The sequence below is a fragment of the Phoca vitulina genome, unplaced genomic scaffold, assembly GCF_004348235.1.
Source record: "Phoca vitulina isolate PV1807 unplaced genomic scaffold, GSC_HSeal_1.0 scaffold46, whole genome shotgun sequence".
NCBI classification, from domain to species: domain Eukaryota; kingdom Metazoa; phylum Chordata; class Mammalia; order Carnivora; family Phocidae; genus Phoca; species Phoca vitulina.
In genome coordinates, this window is record NW_022589749.1 from 1,528,133 (window position 1) to 1,551,267 (window position 23,135).

Below are 23,135 nucleotides of genomic sequence, written 5' to 3' on the forward strand. Positions count from 1 at the left end.
AGGAAAAAGATCTCTGGGCTCTTGGTGGCGTACGAACTGAAAAAAAACTCTGAAATCGCTCATCTCTAAACTTCTTGTAAAGTTAGACAATAGATGTTTATGTCATTTAAACCACTATTTGTTGCGTATCATTATTTGTAGCTACAAGTATTCCTAATTGATATCAGCTCTCTCAATGGTATAGCATTTAGCATTCCCCATCAAAAAAGCACACAAGGCTAAGAACATCAGCTCTTTTATTATTATTATTATTTACTGTTATTTCCCCCCAAACAACAGCACAATTCAAATAACAATGACACACAAGTCCCACTCATATACATAATACCACTAGCCTGCCTACCAGTCTGTCTGGCCTTTGCTTGGTTCCTGGTGGAGCTGTTTGGAGACAGCCCCCTCTGTAAAAATCCCAAATTGGACATAGGAGGCACAAGAAGCGGGGGAGGGGGAGCACTTTAGGCAGAGAATGAATGGGCTTCCAGAGTCCTCAGGGAGTGCCAACTTGGGAACATGCTATATAAACGCTTGGGTGAAGAGCAGAAGGCACTGTTTTCATGTGGCTGTTGGATAAATCCCATATGGGGGGGAAGACCTAGCTATCCCCCTTTGTAGGCCAGCGCTGCGGAAACACAGTAGAGTGAGCTAATGGGCTCCATCCAGCAAACCATGGGGCAGGCATGGAAAGTGGGAACCCAGAACAGGAATCTGGGTGACAGGGAGGTCCCCAGAGAGAAGCAACCCTTGCATTCGCTGCAAGGGAAGATACAGTGTGAAATGTCATGTCCCCTTCTGTTTTGCAACTACAGAACGGGCAACATTTTCATCATGAGAGAAAAAGGAAAGAAAGAAAATCTCCCAGCATTCTGGCTGCAGGCAACTGAGCATGGTCTGCCAATTGCGCCATCCTGTGGAAACACCTACTACTACCCTATCCAGGGAGTCGGTGGTCAGGCCACCCTGCAACCCCCCCCCCCAAAATTTTAGTCACACTAAATCTACGAATTCAGCTAAAGTCATGTACCCAGGAATCAGAGAAGCCCTGGGGTTGGGGAGGGAAAAAGATGGGCCAAGACTGGGGTCTCAGGAACAGGTGACTTCCTGGCTGTCTTGGGGAAGCTCGTTGTTGAAATTGCTCTCTCCAAATGGTGAGTAAGGGGGGACCTGGGGAGCTTCGATGATCAGCAGGCCCTCTGGGGAAAGCGAGGCAAAGACTGTCACAGGATCCACCTCTGCGGGAAGCCTAGGAGAAGCACAAGATACTATTCATGTACTATGTTTCATATAGCTTAAACAAACTTTCGTGCATCTGGAAGAACATAGCTTTGATACAAATTTAGGCTTTGAGGGCATAGACACTGGGTTTGAAGCCCGGCTCTGCCCCTCTCTAGCTGGGCAATCTTGGGAAGGTCACTCAATTGCTCTGAGTTTATGCCCTCATCTGCAAATGGAGACAGCAATATAAAACTTGTATACTATAGTATTTGAAGCCAGAGTCTGAACACGCTTTGCAAATGGTAACATGGTGTTCCAACAGTTAACTTACAAGATCACTGTGGCCCAGATGTTTGGCCTTTGGTTGAGGTCTTCGCCCACATCGGACCGGCTGCTGGCAGAAATGGCCCGCACTACCATCCCATTATAAAATGCAGGTAAGGTGGTAACTCACAGCAGGTAACACACTTTCATTTGCCATGTGCCTGCTGCAGGTGCTTTCCTACAGGACGCGTTACTGGTGAATTAAGGATGGAACAGGCTGGCCACCTGGCAACATTCTCTCTGATGCTTAGAATGAGCCTTGATTTGGGTCACAGCTGAAGTATCTCTTAACAGGTCGTAACTGCTTTGTTCCCAAAACACATTTGTAGGAAGTGACCTGGCTAGAACTTTATAAAGAGCCCAGAGTGGTTCATAGGTAGGAATTAATATGCCCATTGCACAGAACAGTTAGCAGAGACTTGGGGAAATCAAGTGGCAGGCTCAGTGAGTGAGAACCTCAAAGGGATTTCTGAATCCAACTCTGGTTCCAGTTCTGAAGCTTTTTTTTTTTTTTTTAATGATTTTTTGATTGTTTTGGGTGAAAGAGACAATCTGGAGAATTGTGAGAACATGTTCATGGCCTCATTGGGATGCCATTATTAATAAAGATTACAAAAACTATGACCTTCTGAGTACTTTCTATGTGCCAGGTAGTTCACCTGTGTATCATCTCCTCTAGTTGTTGACAATGATCCCACCAGGCAAATTCTGTTACTGTCCCCATTTACAGACAAGGAAATTGAGGCCAGAGAGGTGAAGTGACTTGCCCAAGGTCACGCTGCCGTAAAGAAGCAGATGGGAATGGAATTGGAATCTTGGCCTCCAAGGTCAGAGCAGCTGATCATGATGTCCTATTGCCTCCCCCGACACCAGACTTTTGAAAAAAAAGGAAGCCAGGAGAGTTGATCAGCATAGATCTTTCCACTGGTCCAGGATGGCCCTGCTTGTTAGAAAAGCAGAGGTTTTGATGAAAGAACCAGTCAAGGAGGCAGACCCATTCCTGGCCAGGGCAGGATCCTTCCTGAAGAGGGTGGGGAGTTTTTGCTGTGAGTAGCAACATGTAACCACATGAGCCTCATCTACCCAGGAGACTCCTGCTAAATTAGAGCCACAGAGATTAACAAGGGCCCCGCTGGGAAGGAGGGAAGAGAAAGAGGGAACTTGGGCAGCCGCCAAGTCAAACTTCTGAAGCACAGAGGAGGCCAAAAGTCTGGACCTCCCTCCCACTACTGGGGATGGGCCAACTCTGTTTAACTATTTGCATGCTAACACATAGCACACCTGATGCAATGGGGCAGGGCCACCGCGATCCAGAGCATGGCCTTTACAGGCAGGCACACCTGAGTTCGAATTCTGATTCTTCCCGACTGTGTGACCTCGGGCTAGTGAGCTAGCCTCTCTGAACCGACCTCCTTATAGGAAAAGTGGGTTAACGGTTGGTTTCTACCTCTTAAGGTAGTGCGAGAATTACACGGGATAATGAAAGCAAAAGGCTTAGCCCAGTGCCTGGCATACAGTAGGTGCTCAGTAAGTGTTAGTCGTTACGGCAGTCACTGGCTGTAGGAAAACTATTCCTCTTGTATTCTCTTTCAATCCTTCCATTTGCATCCAAACGAAGGTCTCAGCTAAGTGTTAACATGACCTAAACACCTTTAGCCTCTATCCCTTGCTATTTTCTGTTTTTAACAAATAGCTGATCTAAGGCTTGGACCCTTAGGCAGACAGTGCTACCTATTCAACCGCATTTTTCTTTCATTGGATTTGTTTTACGATTGCCCTCTTCAGTGAACGTTTTAGTAGGAATTTAACTTTTGCAAAAATGACCTGATCAAAAAGAAAAGAAATCTTAAGCAAATAATAATATGGGAATATAAGCACATAAGGCAAAAAGTATTTGACGATGGTCTGTGAATGACTGCAATCTGGTCTCACCTAACCAGGTAGGAGGGCCATGGGCTTTGAAGGTGGGGAGACCTGGGTTCAAATCCCAGATCTGGCTCATTACTAGCTGTGTGACCTTTGTGGGATTCCAAAATCCCTCTGAATTTCAGTTTTCTCATGCAGAAGATGGGCTTAATAATACCTACTTCATAGGATTCTTTTAAAGGCGAAATAATATTAAACCTAACCCCCTCGTCACATGGCTCTTGACACACTGCAGATGTCAATAAAGGCAGAGCGGATACCTGGGAAGAGATGGAGCAAGGAACTAAAGTTTGCTTTGACTCTGAGCATCTTCCATTGATGATTTCCTGAGTCCCCTGCTTCCTGTCCTCCCACCCAAGTTGGGTGTGGAAAGATCCCATCTACAGTCTTGCCCTGGCCCCCAACCTGATCGGCAAATTCCAAGACCTCTCCTTCTCCCCCTCACCCAGTCAAAATGGCGCCTTTCACATGGGGATGGATGTGTTGGGAAGAATTTCCTAGCCGTGGCAAAGGCTGTAGAATCCTGCCTGGGAGGAAATCTCCAAGGATCTCAGTCTGGCTGAAGGAGCTTCCCTGTCCTCTGATGACCGGAGCTTTTCCTGGGAGAGGCAATGGAGTCTCCTGAGAGTGGGCCAGGGCCATCCTTGGTGTCTAGAGTCTGGGCAGAGCCAGGGCGTCCCAGGAGGTCCCAGCTGCTCTCATGTGACTCCAGCCTTGCAGAGTTTTTAAATAATATTAGTCCCCACGGACTGAACACTGAGTCTGGACCCCATGCTAAATGCTTTACACGCTTCCTCTCATCCCCCATCACAGCTCTGTCCATGAGGGAATGTGGGGACAGAAGTTCAGGACAGTTCAGGGAGCTGTTCCAAGTTATCCACTTTCTTTATCATGGAACCAGGACTCCCTACGTCCAGAGGAGCTTCAAAATACTTAGCAACTGGCCCAGTGGGACAATGACCCACCAGAATGGATGGATACGTGCCACAGTGATGGAGGAGGGTGCTGGAGACCCTTTGTTTCTGGAATGTGGGGAAGCTCGGAGGGTCCTGCGGATAGGGTCAGGGTGGCCAGGCTGGCTAGGGAGGGCACTTGGGGGGCTCAGGACAATGGCTAGTCCAATATTGTAACAAGTAGCTCCGCTCCGCTGCTGGACCCCAGCCGTGCCTTGAGCAGCTTTAGGCATTTCTGTCTGGTCAAGTCACCCCAGCAAGCTGTTTCTCGGAGGCCTCGGAGATGGGGAAATCCACATTTTATAAAGATGATTAACCCCCTGACTTCTTTCCAGCTCAGTCCCTTCCCCAGCGTTGCCCTGCCTGTGACTCCATCCTGAGACCTTATTTGAGTCTCTTCCAAGAAACATCAGCTCCCCCTGCACCTTTTCCCCCCACCCTTTCCTTTCCCCTCTCCCTCTGAGCAGCGTTTCATGTGGCTGCTATACCAGGGAGAGGTGTGGGTCTTGGGGATGGCAGGCGAGCCAGCGAGCGTGAAGAAAAACAGCCGTTTGCCTTATCAGGAAGCGTCCATGGGCTTCTAAGAACTCCAGAGGCGCTGGGCGGGTCAGGACTGGGCACATGGCAGGAGAGACAGGCCTGCCGAATCCCAAAGCTGAAAGAAGCCTCAATGCAGCCAGCATACTCTCTTCCAGCCCCGGGACATTTCTGCCAGGGCCAGGCGTGAAGACTCAACACCACCACCAGTAATAGTCACAACAAACTGCCACTTCTGGGGACCTACTGTGCGCTGGTGGCTGTGCCATGATTTCATTTCATTTTCAGTTGGTGACTCTGGAATGAACACCCACCCGATCCCTTTTACGGGTAAGGAAGGGGCATCCCTTGCTCCAGGCATGAGCGTGGCACTCAGGGTTCAGGGATCGGTTGGGGGCTGTTCTAAATTCAAATCGTAAGGACTCTGGGCAGGTCTCTTCACCTCTGGGAACTCAGTTTCCCCATCATACAAGGAGGGTAATGTCTCTTCTGCCCGCAGCAGAGATTAAATGCACTGACTGGGACAAGACTTTGGGGCCAGAAGTGTATGCGGCGGAGTGCTGCTGCCTAGAGGGTGTGCGTGGCAAGAGGTGTCCCTCATCAGCACCTTGTCGCAGGCTCCCTCCCTACGGCTGGCTTTGATTCACTGGCCTGGCCTGGTGGTCTTCCTGGTGCTGGCATGATTCCCCCAGGCTCAGCCCTTCCCACACCCCTCAGCAAAACCTGCCCTTCACGTGTCCCAAAGTCTCAGCCTCCAAAGCCCTCCCGGGAGGAAACAGCAATGTCGGGACACCTTCCAGCTTCATGCTCTAGGGAAGGCGGCATGCTCTCCCGGTGGTGGTGGGACACTCAGAGCAAGCAACCTTCGCAAGATTCTACTGGGCATTTGGGCATCAGGGGACAGGCCCTCTTGATGGTGATGGAGATACTCCCCAGACATACCGCGTGGGTCGGAGAGTGCCCCGATTTTCACGGAATCACAGGTTTGCTGTGACACCTTCTCCCCTTTAGGTGTGAGGGGTGAGCGGTGAGGGTTCAATTCCCCGCCCTGGGGCTTGTCTTGAAAGAGAGATGCCCAAGAGGGAGACACACCAGATCTCGGGTCCCAGACACTACCCGCTGCTCCACCCCCACCCCGGAAACCACACCGCCAGGTGACTTACTGGATTTTCTTTGTGAAGTTCTTGGAAACGATGCCACCTTCTTGCTGCTTCTCTTCATGTTTGCCTAGAAGGGAGCGGAATGCCACATGTAAGCATCTATGCCCCTGGACTTCAGTCAGGACTCGGGCTTGGGTTCGAATCCTGCCCCAGCCCCTGCCCCTTCCCCACCCTTTGGCTCGGGGCTCAGTCTGGAGACACCAGTTGTCTGAGCAACCTCAGCCCTTCCCCCTAGCCAGCCAGTCAAACCTGGACGCTAGCATCCCAGGAGGGGTGGTAGGAAAGAAGTGGGGTCACATGCTGAGGGCTGGCTTGCCACCCAGTGGGCTTTACAACGCACAGAGCCTTTCCTGGCTCTGAAGGTGGGCTTCCTTCCTCCTTGGTGACGGAGGCGGGAACTGAGGCCCAGTGATGGGTCCAGTCACCCAGCAGGGGCACGGCAGGCCTGGGCTCTGAACCAGCTCTCCCTGAATCTATGCCAAGTGCTGGGGTCTCACGCCCCTCTTCCTGTTCCAGCTTGCAATTAGCTCTTTGAGCCACATTATCTGTACCTAAAACGGATGAGTTGCCTGGAAATAATGCTTCAATCTGCTAAAAAACAAAACAAAACAAAAACACCCAGAATCTCCAAAGGAGGGGAGGTCTCCTTAAGAAATAACACGTCAGGGACGCCTGGGTGGCTCAGTTGGTTAAGCGACTGCCTTCGGCTCAGGTCATGATCCTGGAGTCCCGGGATCGAGTCCCGCATCAGGCTCCCTGCTCGGCAGGGAGTCTGCTTCTCCCTCTGACCCTCCTCCCTCTCATGCTCTCTGTCTCTCATTCTCTCTCTCTCAAATAAATAAATAAAATCTTTAAAAAAAAAAAAAAAAAAGAAATAACACGTCAGACATCACAGATTTGAAATTCTACCTGCCCCGCCTTCCACGGGGTAGCAGGGGAGGGCAGTTCTTCTTCCTCAGGAAGGAAAAAGGTAAGATTACATGAAGGTTTGGGCCCAAACTGGCTATCACCTTGCAATTTATATAGCAACTTCTGAGCCTCCTGGCCACTCTTCAGTCTTTTTTTTTCTTTTTAATGGGGAAAGCCTCTAATTTCTCTCTCTCTCTCTTTTTTAAGATTTTGTTTATTTATTTGATATAGAGTAAGCACAAGCTGGGGGCAGGGGCAGAGGGAGAAGCAGACTCCCCGCTGAGCAGGGAGCCCGATGCGGGGCTCGATCCCAGGACCCTGGGATCATGACCTGAGCCGAAGGCAGACGCTAAACGACTGAGCCACCCCAGTGCCTCTCTAATTTCTCTTTACACAAACCAGATTAGTGCCCAGTGGAGCTTTCTAGCTCCTATCTTTTATTTGTTCCTCATCTGTGGGGCCACATTTCCCGGCCAAGAACCCTCATGCGCACAGCGACACCCTTCTGAGAAGCTTTGGAATCCAGACTGTAAATAACCCTGTGGGATTTTTTTTTTGCAGCCCCGGTTTTTTAAAAACTGACAATTTATAGGTGATTACCTTATTAATTGCTTTTTTTTTACTATTCATACTTTATTAATGACTTTGTTGTGATTGTAAGATAATACAAGGGTATCCTAGAAAATGTAGAAAATAAAGAAATAAATGATTGAAACCCCCCAACGAAACCACGTTTTTGTGTAAGTTCCAGACTTTTCTTTCTGTTACTTAGGCACACATAAATGTTATATGGCATAGATGTATATCATGTATTTTAGCAAATGGGATCATATTTTATGTTACGCTCAAAACTGCTATCTCTTGCTAACACATGATATTTTTCCATGTTACACCAAATATTCTTCCACCACGTGACTTTTTAATGGTTGCACAACATTCCACTGTAGGGATACATAAGTTCATTTAGTCACTCCCTGGCTTTTGGGCACTGAGACAGATATGTGACCTTAGAAAGAACCTATTGTACCACATTGCACCGAACATCCTTACAGCTGGATCTTCGCATCCAGCCTGATGACTTCTTTAGGATAAATTCTAAGTTCTAGGATTTCTGAGGCTTGATCTGTATTGCTAAATGGCCCTTAGGAAAGGCTGCATCCGTTTATTCACTCACAAGGGGGGCAGAAAGTGGTACCAGATAGGAATTAGTTTTTAAACCGGAGTGTCTGGTTACCCAGAACACGCTATGCTCTGAAGGTGCTGGGAGAGTAGATTTGGACCTGCCAAGTCCATGAGTACCAACTGTCCAGCCCTAACCCAGGCCTGTGGCCAGGGGAACATTGTCTGTTCCCTGAAACCCTCCCCAGAGCCCAGGCCTCTGGAGGCCTGCTTCCCCTGGGGACCGGCCAGTGCCTCTGACTCAGCCCTTTTGCACACTTGGTGTCCTGAGAATAATAAACAATGATGATGATCAAAACAATAGCAATAACAGACTCTTACATAGCGCTTACTTGGTGCCAGCCACCCTCCCAGCCCCTGGCTACAGCTACTTCTTTAATTTTCACGACAACCTTAGAAAGCGGGGACTTTCGTTATTACCATTTTGTGGATGGGGATCGGAAGTTCAGAGAGGTTAAGTGATACGCCCAGGGTCACACAGCTTGGAAATGCTGGAGCAAAGGGATGTAGGTTTTGGACTTTCAGTCCCTGCTCTAACACTTCTTAGCACAACCCCACTCTTCTCTGAGCCTCAGTTTACTCTTCTCTAAAATGGGGATGGCAACACCTTCCTAATTATTGGGTTGCTGAGCAAATGAGAATGAGTCACAGGATTGCTTTCAACTTGCTTTGAAAGTTGTAAAAATGTTGTGTGAGGGTGAAGGTTTGTGGCTTATTTTGATGTCCGGGAAAGGACTGCTCCTGAAAGGCTAAGCTTGCCTGTCCACACCCTGAAAATAGGGTATCGGGGTTAGGGAGGGGAAGATCTCTGAGCAGGCGCAGCTCCAAGATTTCCATAAAGAGAAGCCTGGTTGAAAATGGATGTTGCTACCAGAGGTTCATGTTGAAGTTTAATTTGCATATAATTTGAATATCTATTTATTAGGGCAGCTTAAGGATTATGAGTGATTTTTAATTTCTGATTTTGCTTTCCTATCTACATTTTCTACTGTGGAAATATTTTATTTTTGTAAACAGAAAAAAAGTAATTGTGATTCTTTTTTTAAAAAAAGAACTCATCCGGAGGCCAGGGCAAGCCAGAGGCCTCACAGCTACTATTTTTTCAACATGCCTCAGAGAAATGTAGGTGCCAAGAAGCAAGCATCAGCACTTCGGGGAAAGGCATTGGCCCAGCTAAAGAAAGAAGGTGCTGTTTCCAGGGGAGGCAGAGGCCCTGGGATTAAGGAGAAGGGGTGGGAATAAGGCCTCTGGATTTTCCAGTTCCTTCCTGGCCAGGTCCTGGCCCAGTGGCCCATGAAGAGAATATTTCTTGGCTGGTGGCTGCGGGGTAGGAGTAAGGGTGGATAAGGCATCATGGAAAGCATCTAGTCTAGCATTTTCCAAATACTTCCCTGGAACTAGACACTCAGATGTGGTCAGATAAGACAGGGCTGCCTCCAGAGATCCACAAACTACCTAAGCAAATTCAAAGCTCTGATAAGTCCTGCAGTGAGGAGACCTGTTTATGATTTTGTTTCCTCTGGCACATTTTTAAAATTCTGGGCCGCCTATCCTGCATTTCTTAGATACCTATTGATATCTTAAAATGTACCATTTGGCAAATACATACTGATTGAGTTCAACTCCTCCTAAGGAAAACTGAGGCCCAAGAGGTGGCAGGATTTGCCCAAGGCCGTATAAGCAGAAGAAAATCCAGCCATCCTGACTCGGAACCATCTAAGCAGGCCTGGCTTTGAATTGCAGATACGTGCCATGGAGGACAGGGGATCTCAGGTGAGTTACTCTCTCTGAGCCTCAACTTCCTCACTTGTAAAGTGGGTATTACAAACCTACCCATATTTCCTTGAGAGTCCATGTGAGGAACCAGGGAGCCAACATACACAGGCATTGAGCACAGTGCCCTGCACCAGGTGCTGGAGGAAGAATAGGTCTGTCATTATGTGATAACAGGAGAAAAGACTGGATCTGATTTTAAATGGAGCCCTGATATCAATCTGATTTCTTAAATCCATTTGTGAAAGTCTCTGTACGTACTCTCAGGGGATTTGGCTTCTGTCAAGCTGAGGTTGCTAAGTGCACACCTGGGAGGCATTTTTACAACTTTAAAAGGCTTTGTCTGCCTTACTTAAGCACCCAACAACCCCATTTTACAAATATGGAAACTGAGGCTCCATGACCCGCTCAAAGCCTCATGCAGAGCCGCTGGATTAGTAAGGTACTTATCTGGGATCTCAGCCTGGAGTTGCCACAGCCCAGTTAGTAAGAAGCACCTAGAAAGGAGAATGAAGGAAACATCCTCCAGAGGTCTCCTGGAGGGGCCACAGGGCACGGGAAACCCTCCAACCTGGGGTGGAAGATTCTAGAATCCCAATTAAAACAAAGATGGGAGAGGTGTTGGTAATAATCCCCTTATTCACAGAGTGCCCGACAGACACTGTCATTCTCCCCATTTTACAGACTCTCTGCATTTATTATCATATATTGTCTGCATGTATTTTTAATCTTCCCTACAGACTTGCAGGGCCTATATTATTACACAACCTGTTCTACAGATAAGGAAACTGAGCCTCTGAGTGGTGGGAAGACTTTCTTGTCCTTATCCATCTGGCAGGGTCGGGACTGGAACCCAGGTCTCAAAGAGCATCTACCATTTACGGTCTCCTGGGGCCTTGCTCTGTACCCAGCATTTTAATAACAGCAACATCACAGCCATAGGAATACTGATGCCTCGTGTTCCAGGCAGCAGGTCCACACTGGACATGCATCGGCCCATGTAATACAGCGATCCTCATGCCGCATAGCCACTGGAGCCCCCATTTCCAGGTAAGGAAACAACGCACAGAGAACATAAACAATTTGCACATCCTGCTGGTCCATGGCAGAGCCAGGTTCAACTGCAGCCGAGTTGGGAAGGCCCGGCTGAACAGTTCCATCCGCATGTGGCCCCAACATGCCTCGTGGCCCACCACACCCGCCCCCCCCCCCCCCCAGCCCCGAGCCTCTGATGTTTATAATTCTGCCCTGCAAGGCTTTGAAACTCCCCCTACACGCCGCCCTGCCCTGCCGGGCTTGTCTCTGCCCAGCCTGGCTTTGCAATGGCTTTTACTGATTTTCTGGCTGGGAGCCTGCCAGGAACACACTCCTTTTAATGCAGCCTTAATTGGGAGGGAAGACAGAGGAAGCCGTTCCCCTGCTGCCCTGCTTAATGGGGACTGAGGCTCCTGTCTCCTCTTCCTCTCGCCCAGGCTGGGAGGTGGCGCAAGCCCTGGGCCTGGAGTCCTGGGCAGGCCCAAACTCTTCCTGCTGGCTGCTGACTCACGGCGTGACCTTGGACAAGTCCTGCTTGGGCCTCAACCTCCTCAGCTGTAAAATGGGAGTAGACAGCCCCGCTTCCCAGGGCTGGAGTGAGTGAGGATTATTTGGTAGAAGGAATATAAGAGTCTTAGCCCAGTTCTTGGTACCCAGTAGGTGCTCAATAAGCTGTCAAATCGCTTCTGGCCTCCCAGTTCCCAAGACAGCCTGGGTTTGAATCCAGGCAGCCGTGGGCATGTTACTTTAAGCTTTCTGTGCCTCAGTTTCCTCATCTGTAAAAAGAGGAGACAAACAGGCCCCACCTCTTCTAGTTGTTTTAACTGAGATGCTACCGGTAAAGCGTGTAGTGGGGTGCCTAGCAGAGCGTAAGCGCTCAATCAAGGTTACCAATTAGAATCGTTATAGTGACTCTCATGCCTCAGTTTCCTTATCTGGGACAAGGGGAGGTGTTCTTCTTGAAACCTGTGCTGATTATTAGCTCTATCATGGCACACCCTTCTAGACTGTGCTGTGTCCCTGGGGCGCCGAGAGTCCTATCTCTTGTCTTTGTATTTCTTCTATGTCTGTTGAACTCATTCTTTACATGAAATTTTTTTTCTGTCAAAACATGTGCCGTGGTTTCCATTTCCCAGCCTCTATTCTGACTGATACAGCCCCCAAAGGCCCCCCCAGCTGGGTCAGGTTGAGGTGTCTCCTGGAAGACAGGACAGGAGCGCTTTTCCAGAAAGATAACTTCTGTGGGCTCTCTGGGCTGCATTCCTCAGCCCTGAAGTCACCTGAGTCACACGCTGCTGTCACAGCTCACCCTCTAAGGGAAGAGACGTTCTCTTGACTATTCCCGGGGCTGAGGCCTACACCCCTCTCCTGGTTCTCTCTCACTCCTGCCCCTCACTCACCAGACACTTCCACGTATCCATCCTTCGTCTTCACCATCAGCTCCTCTGGCTTAAAGCTGTGCACGTTGACGCACACTTTCCAGGGCTCCCCGGGGAAGGGTGGGGGACTCCTGCCCTCCCCAGGTACCCCAAACCTGGCTGCAGCCGTAGGCCCCCGAGGCACCATGCCTGACCTCAGGGTCCCAGGCCACCCCGGGGAGAATCGAGGCAGGGCCCAGTTGCGCCATGAGGCCGTCAGGTCGTCGGGGAAGGGGTCCATGCCAAAGTCATCATCCAGCAGGCGCGAGGGGAGGGACGAGTCCCGGAAGGGGTCCCGGCGCAGGCGGCTTGGGTAGTGGCAGGAGAAGGGCATCTGACCATCAGCCATGGCTGCTGAGCTGGAGGGGCAACGGAGGCTCAGAGAGAGGGAGCCACCTGCCCAAGGTCACACAGCAAGGTGATGGGGGGGGGGCGCTGGCCCTCCGAGCTTATTCTTCAGCTTCAGAAAACGCTGAACCATCCACTGCCCAGGACAGAGGGGGTACCCGGCTGGGGTCCCAGCCCCCAAAGACACTCCAAAGGCGACCACCAGCCGGCCCAGCAGAATTCCAGAGGGCCCCTCTTCGCACTGCCTCACCGGCGATCAGCCAGTCACTGTCCTCCCAGGCTGTCCAGGCTCTCAGCCAGAGCCGCTGAGATGTCTCATGGAGGAGCGTCAGGAGCTTAATAAACCCAGGGACACGGGCCTAGAAACTTCTCCTTGCTTCTCCTGGGCTGAGAGCCTTCTATTTATTGCTGCCTGGGGCTGGGGGCGGGCTTTACCAGTGCGTCCTGTCACAGGAGTATTCGGAGGTGATGAACCAGTCCCCGAGAATCAGCTGAGGGAACAGCTGGGCTCCCAGGGGGCGGGGAGGGGCCTTGGCGGCCAAGTCCAGCCAGCCAGTCCGGACACTCCCCTCCCCGGCCGGGCTCAGCTCCGCCCCCTCCCGCCGCTCCCTCCCCCGCCCGCCTCCCCAAGTCCGGTGCAAAGAGCGGCTAGGCTATTAATAACCCTCCGCCTGCCAGGGCTCCGGTCACCCCAGTAATACCTTCCCCAGAGCCTGCTGCGTCCTGCCCGCCTTGGGGACCTGCCGAAGGAGAGAAGAGGGATGGGAGCCCAGTGGATTTGAAGGCAGGTGGCCTTGGGCAGCAATTCCCCCCGCTTACAACCCGACCTGGGAGCTTGCCTTCAGCGTCCTCTGGGAGCAGTAACATTATTCCCTGGGCATCTGTGAGCCCGTCAGTCTTCCCACCTGTAAAATGGACATAATAGTAGCCACCTCGTGGCTGTGTCCATGAGGACCACATGAGGTGATCATCCTTAAACATTTAGCAGACTGACACTTTTATATACTCAATTTTGAGTTCTCAATTACGTAAGGCTTGCTGTATGCTGGGCCCTGTTCTAAGTGCTTTCCAAATACTAAACTGCCTTCAACCATAGTAACAATCCTGTGAGGAAACTGCCCTAGGAAGTGATAACCAATGGTAGCCTCTATTAGTAGTAGTAGTCCTCGGATCATGACTGCTAATAATGCTAATTATCAGAAGGTGCAGTGGGTCTGGCCTGAACCCGTTGCCCAGAGAGGACCTACTTGCTAGATGTCCCTGTTCCTCCCCCATAGCTTCTGGAGAATGAACTTACAAATTGTCCTTTGACCTAACGGCCCCCTGAGCTTGGGTTCCAATCTTTGATCTGTCCCCAACAACAGGTGGGCGATTTGGGCACGCAGTTCTCCATCTGTGGGCTGCAGGGTCTCAGCCCTGCCTTCCTCACAGGGTGGGGTGGGGTGGGGTGTTAAGGAATTCAGTGAGTCACTGGCTGAGAAATCAGTTTGATATTAGGCAGTGTGGGCATGAGGCCGTTTGCTAAAAATAATAGTGTGGAGAACAACCACCACCAGCATTTACAGCCTCTTCCTACGGACCTGTCTCCATGGGCAGCCCCGGGCTGCCCCTCATGTTAAACCCTCGCAGCAACAACAACGGGGGTGTTCTCCCCACCCCCATTTTGCAGGTGAGGAAGCAGAGGCACAGCTCCGGGGTGGCAGGGCCTGGGGTGGGGGGGCACCTGGGTCCGCGCAGAGCTGACTGGTGGAGACCCCCACTCTCCCTCCCCCACTAGCCCAGATAGGGAGACTGAGGCGCCCCCCTCCCCCATCCCGAGTGAGTGACTGGGTCCCCACTTGACTCTGGTGAGATCATGGGGCTCGAAGCTCCAGGCTGACGTCATAGCGGGACACAGAAGCCTGGCTCTCCCTGTCATTACAGCTGGGGCGGGGCCGGCTGGGCTGGAGCCCCAATGGGGAGATTCACTGCCTGCCACAGAGAAGAAAGCCGGCCCTGCCTGGGACCTGGGCTGGGACCCCAGTTCGTTTGTGTGTGGATTTGAGTGGGTGGAGCGGGGATTGTGTTTATGCCCGGATGGGGCTGTGTTTATTTATGGGCGAGTCTGCTGATGGGTGTGAGCTGGAAGAACCTCCTTCTTCCTCTCTAGGTCTCTTTGCCACAACCCCACAGAGCCTTCATCCACCTTCTCATTTCAAGGATGCTTGCAGCCCCAAAGCCAGCAGGAGAGGAGAGGAAGGGATGCAGCTAGAAAGCAGAAATAGCAATCATTAGCATTTATCCAGCACTTTCCATGTGCCGGGTTCTGTTCTAAGCCCTTTGGATTTATGTATCTTAACTCACGGAATCCCTCCTACAACCCTACAAGGAAGGGGCTTTCATTATCCCCATTGTACTGCTGAGAAAACTGAGGCTCGGTGAGATTATGTGACTCACCCGAGTCCACACACCCGCTTAAGTGGCAGAGCTGGGATTCGAACCGAGGCAGTCTGGCTCTTGGCCCCTCTGCTGCATTACCTCTTATAATCACAGGCATGGCTCACATTTATTGAGCGCTGACTGTATACCAGGCCATGTGCTCAGCACTTTATTCATGACCTCACTGGACCCTCGTGGTTCGGAGGGGTGAAGCCACCTGCCAAGGGCCACACTTGGGGGAATTTGGGGGCCCCCGGGTCTCGGCCAGTCATCTTCCCACATGCTTGCTGTATGCTGTCCACCCGCCCCCAGATTCTCAGCACATTTCTGGGTCAGGCCAGCCTTCTGTTTTGGGAAGCTGAGGAAGGAGGCAGATGCTCAGCCTGCTGGCCCAGCCACCTGGAGAGGGGTCAGTAAACCCTACGGGCTGTCATTAGTCAGATGAAAACATGGGGCCAGGCCCAGGAGGAGCCAGGGAGGGAGAGGGGCCGCCAGGCTGGCTCTCCCCGGGAAGGAAAGCCCCTGTGGGATGGCTGTGCCTGTTGGGGCGGGGTGGGGGCAATAGTAGGCCCCAGGTTCCAGAACAAGTGTTCTTTGGGCTGCTTTCCTCTTAGAGCTTTCACCTGGGAAGGACCACTGTTCATCCTCGAACAGACAGCCCAGGAGGAGGGTGACATCACCCTGCAGTTGGGAAACGGGGGGAGGGGGGGTCCAGAGGGAACGGCAGCAGCCTGAGGTCACCCCGGTAGTGACAAAGACACTGTTGGTTGGCTGCCCACTTCTGTGCTCTTCCCTTGCACGGCAGCAAGACCCCACGTTCCCTCCTCCTCTAAGTATTTCCAGCCCCCGGCCCTGCCCAGCCTCACACCCCTTCACCTGTAGGCCCAGCCCTAACCCTGTGTGGGGTGGAGTCTTATCGGGACTGAAGGAGGAGCCTCTGTGGCTCCCTCAAGTGCATGGCTTTCGGGACCGCATTTTTGCTCACTGTTTTCTCTACAATTCTAGGGCTCCGGAGCTCTCGTTCCGGGCATGGGGCCGATCCTGGTGGCCTCCCGCATTCACTCAGGCTCCAGGTCCAGGAAGCCCCGTCTCAGAGTTCCCTCCGTGGATACCCCCGGAGCCCAACACATCTTCCAGCAAACGGGGGGTGCATATGCTCATGTCTTTTTTCCTTCCCTTTCTCAGAACCCCCAACAGATGACACTAGTGGAATTTCCAGCACATTCAGCTCCAGGAGGGCAGGACCCTTGGGTGTCTTGTTCACAGCATCATCCCCCGTGCCTAGAAGGGTGCCTGGTGCCTTATAGGAGCTCAGCAGATCTTGGCCGAGCAGATGATGTCGTGTTAGCAACCCTGTGTCCGAATCGCCTTGCCCACGTGGGACAGACCCTGCACACAGTAACAGCACTAGAATAGCAACTACAATTTCCAGGATACTTAGAAGGGACCAAGTGAAATGATTTCCAAGCGTGCTGTTTATTTATTCCTCACAACAGCCCCCTCCCAGAGGTTCATGCTCTCATCATCCCCATCTTAGAGATGAAGAAACTGAGGTTCAACAGGAAGGAACTTGCCCAAGACCACCAGCTTGTGGCTTCTAAAACGCCGCTGTGTCTCAATCTCAGGCCCAGCCCCCCAGTGCTCTTTCCTCCAACAAACACCCGTGCAAAAACAGATGATTAATAAATAAAATAAACAACCCACATGCTCCCTCCCTACACAAGTCAGCACCCTCACAATCCCACACAGCTAATGCTTATTGATTGAGCTCTAGCTTCCTCTTACTATTATCTCCAAAGTTCTTTCCAGGGATCACTTGCTCTGACCACCTCTATAGGTAATAATAATAATAACACTTATTTAACATTTTGTAAGAGTTGTATTTTGCATAAATCAATTTATTTAATCCTCCTCCAATTTGCTCTAAGATCAGTATGATTATCCCTGTTCACAGATGACGATATTGAGACACAGAGAGGCTAAAGAACTCGCTGAAGCTCACCCAGCTACTCAGTAGCAGAGCTGATGCTCAAATCCAGGCAGTCTGGTTCCAGAACCTGTGCTCTTTACCACCACGTGATTCTGTGAATAACAACCACCCAAAGCACAAAACAGTAATGGTTCCCACCATTACTTGAGACCCCTATGTGCCAAGCTCTACCGAATGCCCTGCATACCTTACCTCTCTTCATCCTCATGATAAGCCTATGAGGCAGTAGTATATTGTTAACCCCATTTTATGTTTTTTTAAAGATTTATTTATTTATTGGACAGAGAGAGAGGGAGCTCAAGCAGGGGGAGCAGGAGAGGGAGAAGCAGGCTCCCTGCACAGCAGGGCTCGATCCCAGGACCCTGGGATCATGACCTGAGCCGAAGGCAGATGCTTAACTGACTGAGCCACCCAGACGCCCCCAACCCCATTTTATGTTGAAAAGTAAAGGCACAGAGTCAGATCTGTGCTGATGGCTCAGCCTGTACTCTTCGCTGCCTAGTGGGGAGCAAGGGCTCTCCGAACCCAAAGGGACCCAACAGACCACAGCTGACCTTCAGGTCACCAGCCCACCTCTCCCTCTACCTCCTCACTGGGTCTGGAAACTTCTTTTAGCCCTTGCAGACTTTCTCAGTAGAACAGGTGACGCCAGGAACCCACTGACATTGGGAGCCTGGAGGCTGCCTGGGACAAGCCATCACTGTGTTGGCCAGAGAGATCCTTACGTGTCACGAGCGTGAAAGCTGCTCAGAGCCGGGCCAGGGGCCTGGGGTTCAGTGGACTCAGTGGGAGACAGGGAGTCAGGGGTCAGTAGGGGCGCCTCTTACCTGCATGTGTCTCTGGGATAAGGGAGTCAGGGGTCAGCTCATCCCACCCTCCTCTACCTATTTTCAAAGAGGGACTTCCCCAGCCAAGGGCTCTCAGGGGCCCCTCTACTTACTCCTGAGCTTATCACGGCTTCCGAAATCTCCTCTCAGGGCCCGGATAATTATTCTGCATCGAGGGAAATAATATCTCAACTAACCAGGTCTTTAAAGAAGTGACAGTGTTAGCACTTACAGCTTAAGAAAGACAGTAAAGCCTGGTGGGTAAGAACTTGAACAGAGCAGCTGTGCTGCTCTCGGTCAGTGGCCTAGTCTCTCTCAACCTCTGCCTTGTCATCTGTAAAAGGGGGACGACAACAGTCGTCCATTGGCATGGATTGTGAGGTGGGAAATGGTTGGGGAGGTGGGCATGGGCCAGATGATGTAGGGCCTTGTGGACCTCATTTAGGAGTTAGGCTTTGTCCTGAGCACTTTGAGTACCCATTGAGCTGTTTGGAGAAGGAGAATGGTGTGATGAGATCTGAGTTCTAGGAAAATCACCAGCCACTGGTGGAGAGGGCACTGGGGGACAAAACTCCAGGGAGACCAGCAAAGTAGGGTCCAGGGAAGATGGTGGCTTGGGCTGGGCTGTTGGCTGAGGAGAGAGAAAGGGTGGACATAATCCATGATATATTAAAGAAGCAGAAGCATTTTGACTGAGGGACTGCCCTGGAGGAGAGGAGAGGGCACGTCAGATGTACTGCCCAGTGTTTAGACGTAGGCAGCCGGTGGGTGGTGGTGCCAATTAATGAACACATGAGGAGGGGCAGATGCGGGGAGTGGGGAGACTCCATTCATTATTCATTCATTACATATTTATTAAGTTCTTATGTACAAAGCACTGGCCTAGGGGCTAGAGATGAGACAAAAGTCTCTGTTCTCACATCTGTCAAACAAATAGTCGAATCAACAATTAAAATAATTTTAGAAACTGAAAAGTTTCATGAAGTACATGAAGGCTCCCGGCTACCTTTCTGATCTGATTCCCTGCTGTCATCCGCCCGTTGCTCACTGTGCTTGAGTCCTGTGGTCTCCTTTCTGTCCTTCGGACTGTTCCTGTCTGAGGACTTCCCTCCTGCTCTTCTCACAGCCTGTGACACTGTTTCCCCAGATCTCCTCAAGACTGGTCTCTCACTTCATTTGTGTCTCTACTTAAATTCCACCTACTCAGAGAAACTTTCTCCAACCATTTGATCTACAGTCAGGTTCTCTTCCGTCAGCTGGTTTTTCTTCATAGCACCGGCTACCTATTCCTCTCAGTTTGGGACATTTAGATGGTGCTGTTGGAGGCACTTCGGCAGAGGGCTGGCTCAGATCTTTGGAGGGCGGGAGTCCTGGAGAGTCTGTAATCTTGAGGCCCTCCTTCTCCAGCGGGAGCTGGTTCGACCAGTTGGTGTCCAAAGGCAACTGCTTTGGAAAGTTTTTTTTTGTTTTTTGTTTGTTTTGTTTTGTTTCTTAGGTCTGGGAATGACCTCTCCTAGGAGGGTTTAGCCTGAGAGGGTTCTCATGGTTTGTGCTGGGAGGGGAGGAAGTTTGGAGGAGCTGAGGAGGATGCATAGAGATGGACGAGGAGAGCTGTAAACAAGATATCTCCTTCCGGGGACTGTCTTAGTTTCACCCTGAATATGAGTTAGGGTTAATTTTAGTTGTGAGCAACAGAGAGTCAAAATCACAGTGACTGAAAGAAAAGGGAAATTTATTTCTTCTTAATATTAAAGTCCAGAGACATTCTGTCTTGTTGCTGGCATGGTGTCCCTGCTCCACAAAGTCCTCAGAGACTGAGACTCTTCCATCTTATTGCTCTGTTTGTATGGGTTCAATTCCCAAAGCCACCTCATGGACCACGGAGCCACCTGAATTCTGGCCATCATGTCTGCATTCCAGCCAGCAGGAAGGAGAAAGGGATGAAGAACAAGGGGGAAAGCACACGACAAATCACTTCTATAGAAATACCTGGAAGCTACCGTGGAAAATTCTGCCTGTATCTCATTGGCCAAAATTAGTCACATGGCCACACCTAGCTGCAAGGATTGCTGGGAAATGCCGTCTTTATTCTGGGTGGCAATGAACCTAGTTGAAATTATTACTATGGATGAAAGGGCAGTGGCTGTTGGGAGGCAACTAGAAACTCTACCATATCCCAAGAGTGTATAGACGGATTTTGCTGAACCATCCTAAAGGCTTCAAGTTGGGCTCCTTTGGAAAACTAGTGGGGAATATGTCCTTCTCTGCATCAACATGTTGGTATTTTCATACGTAAAAACTTTGCCTGGGATTTCAAAGGATTCACAGACTCTCTGAAGCCCAAGCATGGGAGGCCATGGATTCTGAATCTAGAAATAGGGTTCAAGGTGAGGGAAACCGAAGGGAAAAAACCAAACTCTCTGTGTGTGTGAGCGTGTGTGTGTTTGTGTGCGTACACCTGTCCCAACCCCTTTCCATTTGGCAACATAAGTCTATATGATGTGGTTGGTGTTGTTTATTTTAGGTTTAGATTTGAGAGTAGATTGTCAAAGGACTATAGAACTACTTGGCTTGAAAATGTTGATGAAATATCAGGGTGGAGATATACCTGGGGAAATCGCCAAGTTCTTGGGAGACTCTAGATTCTTTGGAGTGGAGAAGATACTCATGGAGGGAGGCAGCTGGGAGTGCCTCTCTTGAGAATTTGGTATTCGAGGTGATGAAAGGTGAGAGAATATTGGACCTTTGCCGAGGTGACCTGGAACCCTCCCAGAAACTTGTTGTGATCTTACCTAGGCAACTGAACCTACCCAACTCCCACCCCCTTTTGTGTCAGTAACAATGATACTAAGTCAGGGGCTGGGCTAAGTGCTTTACATGTATCATATCTTCGTGGCGCCCTTATGAGATTGATATTTTTAGCATCCCCATTGGAAAGATGAGGAACTGGAGGCTCAGAGAGGTTAAGCTGCTTACACATAGACACACAGCTAGGAAGCAGCAGTCAGGCTCAAACCCAGGTCTAGTGACTCCCAAGCCACTGCCTTTTAAAGATCACACTTGTCTCTAACCCTAGGGACTATACCCCCGAGCCTGGCACAGTGCTGGATGAATAGTAGGTGCTCACATCCGTCTGCCTCATCCCCGTGCTGCGTTCTCTCACTCCCAGGGAGGGACACAGCTCCTCGTGGGTAGAATGTGTGCATGAGAGATAGGGTGCCTGTGTGGGACACGCTGTTGCTTTGCCACAGTTCTCCTAGCCATACTCCGCACCTGCAACTTAAAGTAAAAATTAACCATTTCAAAAATGCGTGGGATTTAGAAGGAAGCAGATCTGTCAGCCCCAGGCAGATTTAATCATTTGACAGACGCACTCCCTCCGGGCACACAGGGATGGGGGATGAATGAGGCAGACAAGGCTTCTGTCCTCTTGGAGACGGGCAATAAACAAGTAAACAAATAAACTAGGTGCGGACAGTAGAGCACTATGGAAGGAATGCATGGGGTAGGCGGGGGACCAAGAGCCTACTTTTGGCAGGTGGAAGTCATTGCTCTGGTCCTGTACACACGCAGTCGCCCCTGCCTGGGATCCCCAGTCCTCCCTCCTCTTTCCTGAGCCCCCTTTCCTGGCCTGGCCCATTCTGCTCATTTCCCAGGCCAAGGGGTCAGTTTTTTTCTGTGATGCCTTCCGAGGTGGTTTTAGGCTTTAGGCGTCCCTTTGGACTCCCTGCATCCTGGAGTCCAGCTGTGCCACTTATTAGCTGTGTAAGTGGGGCCACCAGTCTGTGCCTCAGTTTCTGCATCCGTAAGATCAGCATAAAAATAGTCCCTGCCTCATAAGGCTGTTGCAGGGATGAAATAACGTAAGTAGTTTAGGTTAATATACGTCAAGGGCTTGGAATCGGTCTCACGGGGGCGTGGAGGGTTGTTGGTCCTGCTGTCGTTACCGTCGCCGCGGCTAAGAGCCCACCTACGCGCTCACACCGAGCGGCACACATTTATGGTGTCATGTAATTCAGTGGTTCCCAATCCTGACTTCGTAGCTGATGACCAAGGAAGCCTTTGAAAACCCCGCCCCCGGCACCCACCCTCAGCAGCCCTTATTATTGGGGATGGTGGTGGGGGACTCAAGGGTGTCTGGCTTTGTAAAGGTCACAGTTCACCCTAATGCATAGCCAGCGTTAAGAACCACCGGCCTGACCCAACTTTTTTTCACAGGTGAAATAACTAGGACCCAGAGGGGCTCGATTTGCTTAGGTCACAAGGCAAACCAGGGCTCTCGGCCCCTGCCTCTTGCGAAGCTCAATTTTCTGATGTCCTCCTGCCTCCCCTGCTTGCCTGCCTGCCTTCACCCCGAGGAGAGGCTGTGCGTGTCCCTGGGACTGCGGAAGGTAAGGGTGCCGGCCGCAGGCTGCCTCGGCTCCATCCTTGTCCTGAAAGAGAGCCATCGCCCAAGGCCGCCCGGCCTCCCCTGTGCGGGCTGGGAGGGGGTGGGCGCCTCTTCAGACCAAGAGCCAGAAGAACACCCGATTCCCCTAACTGGGAGCCAGAGCAGGAGGTAGAAAGGCAGAGCCCTCTTCCGTGAGTCACTGAGGGACGGCTGGCCTCACAACCTCCTGGCAGCCCCATTTTCCAGAAAAAGTCCTGGGGGGGGGCCCTTACGAAGGGCTAGCTCTGAGTTATGGGGCTCCCACCTTCAGAGGCAAAGAGGTGCAGCAGAAATGGTCCTGGAGCCCACGGACCGAGATTCAAATACCCTCTAGCTATGTGGTCCTCCCTCTGTGACCCTCAACTTTCTCATCTGTCAGATGGGGCTAAACAGGGTTGTTACGAAAAGGAAGTAAGTTAAGGCATGAAAAGGGCTTGGCACGGGATCACTGATCCATAAAAAGTTAATTTTTATTATTACTACTACTATTATTTATTGATGAAGCCTCATAAGGGGACACAGGTTGTGGCCTTACCCTAGCCTGTTGGGGAAGAAAGAAATCGTGCGTGTGGTGGTGTTGGTGGGCCCCGGTGGATAGCAAAGGATTTACCCCAAGGAGGGTGTCCCATTCAAATGATTTTTAAGGGAGATTTCCAGAGGGGCAAGATACAAGGGGATGCGACAGCGTAACCTATTT

General features: G+C 50.8%; 1 protein-coding gene across 1 annotated transcript; it reads right to left on the minus strand.

Moving 5' to 3' along the window:
* Positions 1-219: 219 nt before the first annotated feature.
* On the minus strand, positions 220-13,264 carry HSPB8 (heat shock protein family B (small) member 8). The gene is made up of 3 exons (XM_032431426.1): positions 12,409-13,264; positions 6,116-6,179; positions 220-1,240 (listed from the first exon to the last, which is right to left on the minus strand). The coding sequence occupies exons 1-3, from the start codon at positions 12,773-12,775 to the stop codon at positions 1,081-1,083; spliced, it is 591 nt and encodes a 196-aa protein (XP_032287317.1). The 5' UTR covers positions 12,776-13,264; the 3' UTR covers positions 220-1,080.
* Positions 13,265-23,135: the final 9,871 nt, after the last annotated feature.